Below are 10,888 nucleotides of genomic sequence, written 5' to 3'. Positions count from 1 at the left end.
GGTATTGAAAATAGATAGAAATGTAGGTCAACGCATGGTTCAATAAGAAAGGTTGTTCAACTTCAAAAAAACTGGGAAAACACAACTATGTACCGGAGTCTAATAGTGTGAAATAGACTTTTAAATATGCAACAATTGGTTTTGTTTATTTTATATGTTTTCTTTCAAAATTCTTTTATTGGGGAAAAATTCCAAACATGAAAGAAATGTTGCAGCTATTCCACAAAATTAAATCTACGATAGAAGAATAATACAGATTTATCCGTAAATATAAAATCTGTTGCCCATAAACGTCGAAAATATGCATTTCTATTGCACCTAAATTTGAAATACTTGTATTTTTTTCTTTTTCTTAAAACAAAACATATACAAATTGTGTATGTTTTGACCGGATAGGGGCTCCAAAATTAAAAAAAAATATATTCTACCTTCTGTAACTAAGCCATGGGTAAATATTTCCATATAACTGCACTGTAAAATAGTTAGTGTTCTCAGTATGTTGGGTATGCAGGGTGAGATAAAAAAATGCAACCAAGTTAAAAGCCATAATTTTTACATTTTTTTTATTTTATTGAATGAAAGCAAAAAATGTCGGAAATAGCATCAAATTTTAGAATAAGTTTAGATTTGTTCGAATTGGTCATCTTTTGCACGAATTATGGCCTTCGCTGACCGAATGTTGCTCTGCAGTATTTCGGCCCATTCCCGGTGAAGCGCTTACTTGAAGTGATCGACACTTTGATATTTTTTGGTGCCAATCTTGCTTTCCAAAATACTCCAGGCACAATAGTCCAACGGATTGGTATCCGGAGATTTTGGTGACCATTGGGCGCTGGTGCTGGATGGTGCACATTTTCAGCCGACCTCTTTGGCAACAATTATTTTGTTTGTTTACAAACTGCTGCAAAACGAATATTTTCTCATCGCAGTAAACCAAATTCGGCAGTTCATCGCTTTCGCCCAAGCGAAGCAACTCTTTAGCTCTTTTGAGTCTATTTTCTTTCTGTTGCGGTGTAAGTGCTATGCTGTGGGACAAGCCAATGACAGCAGATTGAAGTTGGTTGCATTTTTTCATCTCAGCCTGTACCCTTGCAGGGAACTATCCATATGGGCTTAAGTTTTGGTATAGTACCCATACAATTGTGTTGTTGTTGTTCCAAAATTAAATGACAGAAAATGACCTATACAAGTCCACGTCTTCGTACAGCCCCCACACAACGGTAATGCTCTATAATCGTTATTTTGATCATTTTAGCGGCACTTTTCAACGGAATTTTCTAAAAATTAATACTTGAAGTTCCTAAAGGGTGCCACTACTTATGACAGAAAATTACACAAAGAGGTCAACATCTTCGTACATCCCCGTTATACAGGTACCTTTCGGTATTCGAGATTTTGCTGCTTTTATCCACATTTTCAACGAAATTAAAAACATCAGGTACTTCAGAATGTGCATTAGCTAGTTTCCAACATAGTCTAAATATTTCCACGGGCATTTTCATAAGAATAAATTCTGTCACCGGATGCGGAGAGTAGAATTGTTTTGATTATGTAAAAGCAATAAACAAGTTGAGTAGCAAAAGGATACACTCTGTTGTGCTTAGATTTTTTCTAACACACGCCTGCAGCTCCCACTAAAAATTGACTACGAAACCCTCTTTTAACCATTTTCGAATGTTTGTATATGCTTTAAAAGATATATCAATCGATCTTCTAAAACATTTAAATTACAAATACCCGTGCCTATTAAGTAGGTCATCATCTCAGCTCTTGCCATTCCTCTTTGGATAATCCATCAAGATAGCAGAGACATTTTGTAGGCACGTAATGTATCAAACAAATAAAGATACATGATACCACATCTCATGTACTACAACTACATGACTCTTAGTAACAATTAAATGCCTTCTGCTTATCGTAGATTTCAGTCTTTGATTAAATGAAATGCAATAAAGATAAGATTCCATCTTCAACGTTTCTTTGTTTTTTTGATTTTGTTCTTAATTTTTTTCTTGTCTTTTATTTATATTTGTATGTATGCTTCTTGTATATTCTTTCTGTTGGGTAATTTCCTAGGGTTTTGTTTGGTTGTTTGTTGTTGTTGCTTTTTAGGCAGCATATTAAATCTATATGTAGGTATAAATACTTGTAAATTCCATGTGAGAACAGATAAATACAACACAAATGAAGGTACAAAAACCAAAGAAATTACAAAAAATATCTATTGAGTTGCAATGATATGCGCATTTTAATGCATTTGGAATAAGAATGTTTAAAAAAAACGAAAACGAAAACAAAACAAAAAACTTAAATAAATTCTAAATAAACTAAAAAAGCTCTGTTGTTGTGTTTCTCTTTTCACTTTTGTATGTAGGACAATAACTTTTTTTCGCAATAAGTTTTCCAAAAATACACAAGATATTGTTATTATAAATTATGAACTACATACTGATAAAATTGTATACAGATGCAATTCATTAAAATCTCCTAGAAATTTACATTGTCTATATAATAAAATGCTAAAAACATATTTATACCGCAAATGCTTGCAATACGCAAAAAATACACAATACAATTGGTATTAATCTGTTTTCTTTTCTTGTGCAGATTTTGGAGTATCTTTGACAGCTGGTGTGGTGCCTTCGAGCTTCTTCTGGGCTGCCTGTTCGGCCATTTCGCCGGAGAAACCAAACTCATTGACACGTTTAAGATCGACGCGATATTGCCAGCGTTGGTAGAGGAAAACAAAGAAGATAATGTCGTCACGGAAGCAACCCAATCTGTACATTGTGGGCATTTTTATAACAAATGCAAAGATGTCATCGATGAAGGTGTTCAAGAACTTGTAGGTCATCATGCGCCATGGCATATGGGCCACTGATTTCAGTTTGTAGTTAATAAAGAGTTGAGGTGTCATCATAATGAAACCAAATGTCAACAAATAGCCATAGAGCATATTCAACACAAACGAGTACCAGCCCTTGTGTTCGTTGTAGACCAGAGAGTAGACAAAGTAACCAATCAGCAATGGGAAACACACCCAGCTGAGATACTTAAAGGCTAAGTTATCATATTCTTTTGTAGAGCTCTCCGAATATGAACCTTTGTCCTTGAAGGATATTTTCGGGAACAAGCCCAATATTTTTTGATCACTGCTATAGTTGATGTCCACAACTTTGTGGATTTTCCAAACTTCAATGCCCAAGCCGATGAAACAGGATACACGAATCATGAAGTTCGTTTCATTATCCAAAACATAAAGCAACACAATCAAGGACTGGAATACACCGAAGAAAACGGAGCGAACGGAGAGACCTTCAAGTGACTGGCGATTATTCCAGAATTGAATGTCATTTTTAAAGGCCAATAATTCGAAGACAGAGTGTAGGATTGAAACGGCAATGGTAAGACCCAACAAGTAGATGTTTGTTTCCAGCATTGTTTCCTTCAGGGAGTCTTGGTCTTCATCGGTTTCCTGAGATTAAAACAAAATAAATTAATTGTCCATATTACAAACAAATTCTTTGCATTTCTTACCTCAGCACCACCTGAAGCCATCAGTTCACCAAGCATATTACCGGCAAATTTGTTCTTCATTTGTTGAGCAGCATACAATTGCCATTTGAACATACCAATGGGTTGGAAGGTCAGGTGTAAGGGTAATTCGGGTGTGGTTTCATTTATGGGATAATAGTCACGTTGCAAATTCCAGTAATCATTGATGAAGAGAATGGGCAAGTAAGTCTTACCGCCATCAACAAATTTCACATATTCATCCAATGGTGGTGGCACAGTGCCTTGGGCCCAATTCGTTTGATCCACAACCAAATTAACTGTTAAATTTTGATGCCAATGTGAAACAATGGTGTCTTTCAAATTAGCCTGAGCCAATTCTTGGGCCAATTTCTCCTTTTCGCTGGCCAAAAGGTTGTAGTTACGATTTACACGTATCTTTTTGAATTTATTCAGACGCTTCGTTTGATAACCAAATACTCCATTTCTGGCATAGTTCGGTGAATTTGGATCCGGCGATTGGCCTTGTTTGGTAACAAAGGTATGCAAATAAATCGAACCATTGTTCATTAGTTGTGGTGTGGCCTTAACATTGACATGATGATAGTAGATGCCATCGCGATTAGGCCCCGATTTCCAATCACCATAGGTTAGATCTTCTTGCAACCATAACAGATTTGATTTTTGTTGGAAATTTACATTGTCAGGATCTTCGGATAGCCACACATGTAGATCGTATAATGTGCCATTTTCAAAGAAATTCCAAGCATGTAATTTGGGACCAGAGGCAGCAGGTGATTTTTCATTGGCATTGGTATTAGCAACAGGTTGACCTCTTCTAAAGAATGAAGATACAAAATAAATGATAAGGGCACGAAGTATCAAAGATTTTGTCATGGCAAAAAATGATTCCATTTTAGATTGAGGTTGTTGCTGTTGTTGGCCTTGGGCTTGTCCCTCGACGGGGGCCTCACCATTTGCAGGGGCGACCTGTAAAGATAGAGAGACGACAGTGATTAAATTTAGTCAGAACGTTGCATGTTATTGTAAAACAGCAGAAATGCTTTATACTTTTAGACTTATTAAGCTTCAGATTTTAGAAATTCTTTTACGGAAGAGTGCCCACACTATTTTGGATTATGGACTTAAGTCATTGTTAAGGAAAAATTTTGATCATTTCCAGAGACCAACGATCACCCTTAATACTTGGAAATCTATTGGCCTGGCAATTTTCAGCATTGAAATACTAAGGCGCAATGAGTCAAGAATGCACTGAAACAAACACTACCTCATTACAATAACTTTTTGAAATTATATTAAAACCTTCGAATTGCGAAGTTCACAATAAATTTTCCCAGCAATTCAATGGATCTGTCGGACACGCTAATGCAGCATGACGACTTGCTATTGAGTTGTATTTTTTTCATTAAATCATAATTATTACTTAAATATGACTGACTTCATTTGAACGCCCGCATGAAAATATCTCCACGTTTGTTCTATTTCTTTATGACATAAAACGAATGTTTGTCGACAAGAGTACGTGTTCATTTCGACGATTACATTGACCTTAACACCATTCCTGCATTCTAACCAAGTTTTTCTTTCTGGTTCCGTTCACACACAAATGAATACTTTCTTCTCGTCTTACCTCATTCCCCGCATCTTGCGGTTGTTGCGCTTCACTAGACATAATTATCGCTGTTTATTATAATAATTTGTTAATTATTGCAAATCTTTATTCAGATTTCTCATTTACAAATTTGCATTTTCTGTTCTGTTCGCACAAAGAACGAAAAAACTGCAAGAGATTAGCGAATGTTTTGTGTATAGAAGTTTACGTATATATTCCACCACGTTGTCTTTTCAATGTTCCTGTTCTAGCGTTATTTTTTTTAAGTTGTCACAAAAAAGGTGCCTTTTCTTCCGGAGGTTTCTTTGTCGATTTGCTGCCTTATTGCATTTCAAACTGTGAATATTATTTAACACAGCCTTTTTCTTCCAAATGCAAACACTTGCGGCTTAAAAATCGTCAATGAATGAGTTTGCTTAAAAAATCAAATCATTCACATCCTCTCTCTCGCACACACTATTTTTGACAATTGTTCTCTCATTAAGGTGAACTCATTTAGACATATGAGAATGGTGAATATGTTATCATATGTTAAAAATACCATGTTAAGTTAGCTGCAGTTGGAATGTAAATAGAGTGGAATTTTATTTTGCGTTGCCAACCAATGGGATATTGGTATAAAACACCATGTTTATATTGAAGATAAAACGCATTTACATTGCTTCAAAATCAGTAAAGCTACTAGTAAACGACAAAATAAATAACAATTTTTAAATTGCTAATAATTTCGGTAAATAATCAAATTTGTCAGTAAGTTGGAAGCGAATGTAAAGAAGTAGCTAGGACCCACCGATTGACAAAACAAACGACAATTTTTAAATTGCTAATAATTTCGGTGATTAATCAAATTTCAGTAAGTTAGAAGCGAAAGTAAAGAAGTAGCTAAGACCTGCCGATTGAAAGCTATTTTGTTTGCTTTTAACTCACTTTTACATCCAAATTGTTAACAGATTTTTGTCAATAATAAACATTTAGGGATTCCCACTACAGGTATTTAAATAATAATAAATCAACATTGGAGCTTGGTGCAGTGCATGGCATATTATTGTCAAATTTTAAGTGAAAACGACGACAGGATTCTATTGCTATTCCATGTATGTTGAGTTATTTGTTTGCTGAAAAAAATAAATTAAAATAAACTACGTTTCCAAAGTAACCTACTTTATATTACGCGTGAAAACATTGTACTGTTTTATGCAACCTTAATAAAATAAAAATTGTTGAAAATGCATATCACAACAAGTCCGATTGACGTCGTATAAGAAAACATTTAAAAATCTACTCATATTTGAAAAAAAAAAAAAAAAAAACATTTAACATTTTTTGACATATCAATGCTCCCAAGCTTTGATGCATTTACCTGAATTCTTCTGCTATGATATCTATTCAAGATTTTGCTGCAGTATCTATCTTCCTTTATCAAAATAAAAAAAAATAATATTTCAAACCAGATTTGGATACAGTATTATGACTGCCAGAAAAGTATACTAATAACGTGGTACAATTAAAAGGTAAGACAGCTGATTACAAATTTTTTCTAAATGTGCCCGACTTCTGAAAATTTTGTGTATGTATTTATTCCTTTGGAAAAATAAAAACAAAATATTTTCAAAATAAATGAATGAATGAAACGCACATTGCTGAGCGCGCATTATATTTCTTATCCAGTTTTTCGATTGAATTGAAAGAATAAATGGTTTGGATCATATTTTTAAAAGAAAGTCGGGATACTTAATTTATTTTTCGAGCTCTTTAACTCATTTCAAAAATAAAGATAATATTAAATAAATCAAAAAAAAAAAAATTGCATAGCCTCAGGTGCGTATTTCTGTAGTTTTTTTCTACCGCGTATTCTACCATGACTAATAACGCTGAACAATATTCATAGAGATCAAAGGAAATTTTAAATAAAAATATTTTATCTGCTCCAGAACCTGCGAGAATCTACTAGTTTTGCAGTTTTTCGATATCATAGAGGGAAAATCGGTTATGGTAGTAAAAACTTTCACATTCTTGCAGTTGCTTTTAATGAAAAAATACGCATAAATCGCTTTTCGTTATTACAAGATTCATTTAAGTATGAACTGTCCGATAAGCAAAAGGTCAGACCATCTTTACCGAATTCATGTTGCCATATTTTATATTGATAACATGACAATAACAGCAAAATTTATTTAAATAAAAAATAGATAACGCAAATCGTTTATTTTATATGGAAGAACTGAATTATAATTTTATTTCACAAAATTAATTTCAAAACGTTTTATTTATTATTTTTAAACTAAAATGAAAATACCATTTAAAAAAATGCAGTGACAACCAGTTACTTTTGCAAAAAGCATTGCATATCTCTGTAAAAATGTATATATTTTAAAGGAAAGATGTAGTAATCAGAAACCGATAATGTGAAATTTATTCTTCACTCTTCCTAAAGTAAGGGATAACAAAAGCGGACTATAAAGGAAAGATACAAGAACGGGCCATATGCTATGTTCCAGAACCAGTAAGAATCTACTAGGTTGGCATTATTTTTTCGATATCACAACAGGAAAATCTTATATCATAGTAAAAACTTTTACAATCTTGCAGTTTTGGAACAGACCGATATTGCACAATTTTTGAAAATTTATATTGTCAAAAATAGTATGTTAGTTATTTTGTAGAGTCCCATAGTTGGGCCTTCTTCTACTTTGGGGGTTTTCATGGTAGAATAAAGGAGGTAAAATGCAATCATATGTTTACAATTTGTTCAAAATTATTAATTTGACAACATCTCATTGTCAAAATTAGTAATTATAAATCCATTGTACATGCACAAATCAGAGATGGGAACCTGTTTATGTTGTGAAATGTTACCTTGTCACAATTACACCTTCTTAATTTAACCATGGGGTTTTTATACAAAATTCTTTACAAAAAAATCTATTATTTTTATATAACTCAGATTTAAATAACCTCATCATGTGCTGGATAAGTATTTTCATAATGGATTTCAACTGTCAATTCCATTGTATATACATCAAATGAAATCAATTCTCAAATCCAGTGGATTTTATTTGAAATAAATGCAATGGAATTTGAAATTCTCTGGATTATTTACATGCGTATTGGGTTTTGGAAGGACATTAATGCAGCAAAAGATTATCTAGAACATAGCCAAAGATTATGGAGCGAAAAAGCTAAGATGAACACAACAATTACGTTTAAACGCCGTACACACTTAACAAATCCAGTGGCTATATGTCAATTGCCTCAAATGAACATATATATTTCAATCCTTATCTGTTGATTTATATGCAATTCTTAAGTTCATATATTGATTTTTTTTAAACACAAATTACAATTAAATGCAAATTTCCCATTAGGAACCATATCTGCGTTTTACTATCATGCTCAAACACAGTTGGCAACTCGTGTCAAAAATTCCCACTTTCTTTAACAAAAAATGACAGATGGCATCCGCCATGTTGGAAATTTCCCTTTTTATTTTCCTTTTTAACTTTTGATTAGCATTTGACTGCACGTTTCTAAAGGTAAGAAAAATATTTTTTAAATAAATTGTGAAATTACAATTTTATAAAACCAAAAAACATTCCACAAGTATAAAATAACGATTAGTAAGTGTGTGCAATGAAATAAACATGAAAGTGCAAGAAACAGATGAAAATGTCAAAAATAATGCGTGTGGAAACAACAACCAAACATAACCTAAAAAGTAAAACCCCTAGAAAGAAAACACGTCGCATTTTCGTGGAATCGATTTTGAGTTTATGAAATGTTTAACAATTTTTGTGTGTTTACAATTGCAATAAATCATATTTTTATCTCATTTGCAGAAAAATGCAGATCTTCGTCAAGACCCTCACCGGTAAGACCATCACTTTGGAGGTCGAGCCTTCCGACACCATTGAAAATGTCAAGGCTAAGATCCAAGACAAGGAAGGTATCCCCCCAGATCAACAACGTTTGATCTTCGCCGGTAAACAATTGGAAGATGGTCGCACCTTGTCCGACTACAACATCCAAAAGGAATCCACCTTGCATTTGGTACTCCGTCTTCGTGGTGGTATCATTGAACCTTCATTGCGTATTTTGGCCCAAAAATACAACTGCGATAAGATGATCTGCCGTAAGTGCTATGCTCGTCTCCATCCTCGTGCTACCAACTGCCGCAAGAAGAAGTGTGGACACACCAACAACTTGCGTCCCAAGAAGAAGTTGAAGTAGATTAATGCACTGTGCGTGTGGACAACAGATATGTTTTTGGTTGTCGCTATTTCAAATGCTCTGGGAGAAGCTGTCATCCAATCTCCCTTTTTCTTTTTTTCTATGTGTAAATTTTAAGTTAGTGCGTTAGAATTAATAATTAATTCTTTGTACTCAACCTACAAATAAAAACAAAAACTATTGTAAAAAAACACCACCAACAAATTTTATACATGGAAAATATGTTTGTCTTTGATTTTGTTGGGAACGCATTAATGTACAATTTAGCTACAATTGTGATATATTAATAATATTAAATAGTTGTAAGTAAGGAGTTTAACTATAACATAAGGAGTTTAACTATAACTTCCATATGGGTAAACCCCTAAGGTAGAATAATTCACAACTAGTGAGGAGGAATTTATTTCGCTGGTCAATAAGTTACATGTCTTTTTCGAATAGCCTCTAATACAAACCCATTTAGTATTTTATTATTCAAAGTAATTGTCTGATAATTGTATCAAGTTGTTACCTAAGTGTTCCTACCGAGAGGACCATAATAATGTTGGTAGAATACTAGAACTTACCCTTTGCTTTTCAACAGATATGAAAAAAAAACTTGATTCTCAAAACTATTTCAACTGATATTTAGAAACCTTCAATGATAGTTATTTTGCATGTGGACAACGGATATGTCTGAAAATCTGAATAAATCAGTCCAAAAGTTGTCGAATTTCAATCCATATAAAACGAAGTGCCCTTTAATAGTTTTTTTTATACCCTTTTATACCATTCTATGGAGTTTGTCATTCCGTTTGTAACTCCTCGAAATAATCATAATAGAACCTACAAAGTATATATATTCTGGATCAGCGTAAAATTCTATGACGATCTTGCGATGTCCGTCTGTTGTAATCCTGCTATCTTTCGAACGAATTGAGATAGAAGGCTAAAATATCGCATACAAGCATAGTTTACCAGTAGGCAGGTTAAGTTCGTAAATGGGTTATGTCGGTCCACGTTTTCGTATAGCCTCTATATAACGGTACCTCCCGGTATTCGATATTTATATGATTTTAGCGACATTATTTACTGGAATTATTTCGAATTTCGCATTTGAAGTTCGTAATGGGTATTACAGCTTATGACAAAAATTCTTATATGCAGGTCCACGTCTTCGTATAGCCCCCATATAACGGTACCTCCCAATTTTCGGTATTTTGATGATTTCAGCAACATTATTCACCGGAATCGTTTCAAATTTCGTATTGAAAATTACCAACTTAAAAAAAAATTCGTATGCATGCCCACGTCTTCGTATAGCCTCCATATGACGGTACCTCCCGATACTCCGTATTTTTATGATTTTTGCGACATTATTCTCCGGAATTGTATCAAAATTTGTATTTGAAGTTCGTAATGGGAACTATGATGGAAAATTGTCTGTGCAGGTCCACGCTTTGTTATAGCCCCCATATAACGGGTTTCAATTAAGTGGTAGTTTTCGTTTTTTTTTTTTTGTTTGAAATGTTTCAA

General features: G+C 33.6%; 2 protein-coding genes across 2 annotated transcripts; one reads left to right on the top strand and one right to left on the bottom strand.

Annotated features, from left to right (window-relative positions):
* Positions 1 to 1,956: 1,956 nt before the first annotated feature.
* LOC101897245 (putative lipid scramblase CLPTM1) lies at positions 1,957 to 5,632 on the bottom strand. Its single transcript, XM_005187606.4, has 3 exons — positions 5,165 to 5,632; positions 3,538 to 4,503; positions 1,957 to 3,475 (listed from the first exon to the last, which is right to left on the bottom strand). Exons 1-3 carry the CDS (start codon positions 5,204 to 5,206, stop codon positions 2,582 to 2,584), a joined length of 1,902 nt encoding a protein of 633 aa, XP_005187663.2. The 5' UTR covers positions 5,207 to 5,632; the 3' UTR covers positions 1,957 to 2,581.
* Positions 5,633 to 8,526: 2,894 nt separating this feature from the next.
* LOC101896652 (ubiquitin-ribosomal protein eL40 fusion protein) lies at positions 8,527 to 9,593 on the top strand. The gene is made up of 2 exons (XM_005187602.4): positions 8,527 to 8,679; positions 8,983 to 9,593. The coding sequence occupies exon 2, from the start codon at positions 8,987 to 8,989 to the stop codon at positions 9,371 to 9,373; it is 387 nt and encodes a 128-aa protein (XP_005187659.1). The 5' UTR covers positions 8,527 to 8,679; positions 8,983 to 8,986; the 3' UTR covers positions 9,374 to 9,593.
* The last annotated feature ends 1,295 nt before the right edge of the window (positions 9,594 to 10,888 follow it).

This window comes from Musca domestica, unplaced genomic scaffold, assembly GCF_030504385.1.
Source record: "Musca domestica strain aabys unplaced genomic scaffold, Musca_domestica.polishedcontigs.V.1.1 3, whole genome shotgun sequence".
Classification (NCBI taxonomy): Eukaryota; Metazoa; Arthropoda; class Insecta; order Diptera; family Muscidae; genus Musca; species Musca domestica.
The sequence above is the reverse complement of the archived record's forward strand: the minus strand, read 5'-3'. Positions and strand labels throughout refer to the sequence as shown.

What these genes read in the sequence shown, in the direction of transcription:
- LOC101897245 (XM_005187606.4), bottom strand. Translation starts at nt 5,206, where the DNA reads ATGTCTAGTGAAGCGCAACAACCGCAAGATGCGGGGAATGAG. An exon ending in CGCAAGATGCGGGGAATGAG is followed by an intron (nt 4,504 to 5,164) that starts GTAAGACGAGAA and finishes CTATCTTTACAG; the next exon opens with GTCGCCCCTGCAAATGGTGA. An exon ending in TGGCTTCAGGTGGTGCTGAG is followed by an intron (nt 3,476 to 3,537) that starts GTAAGAAATGCA and finishes TTTTAATCTCAG; the next exon opens with GAAACCGATGAAGACCAAGA.
- LOC101896652 (XM_005187602.4), top strand. Translation starts at nt 8,987, where the DNA reads ATGCAGATCTTCGTCAAGACCCTCACCGGTAAGACCATCACTTTGGAG.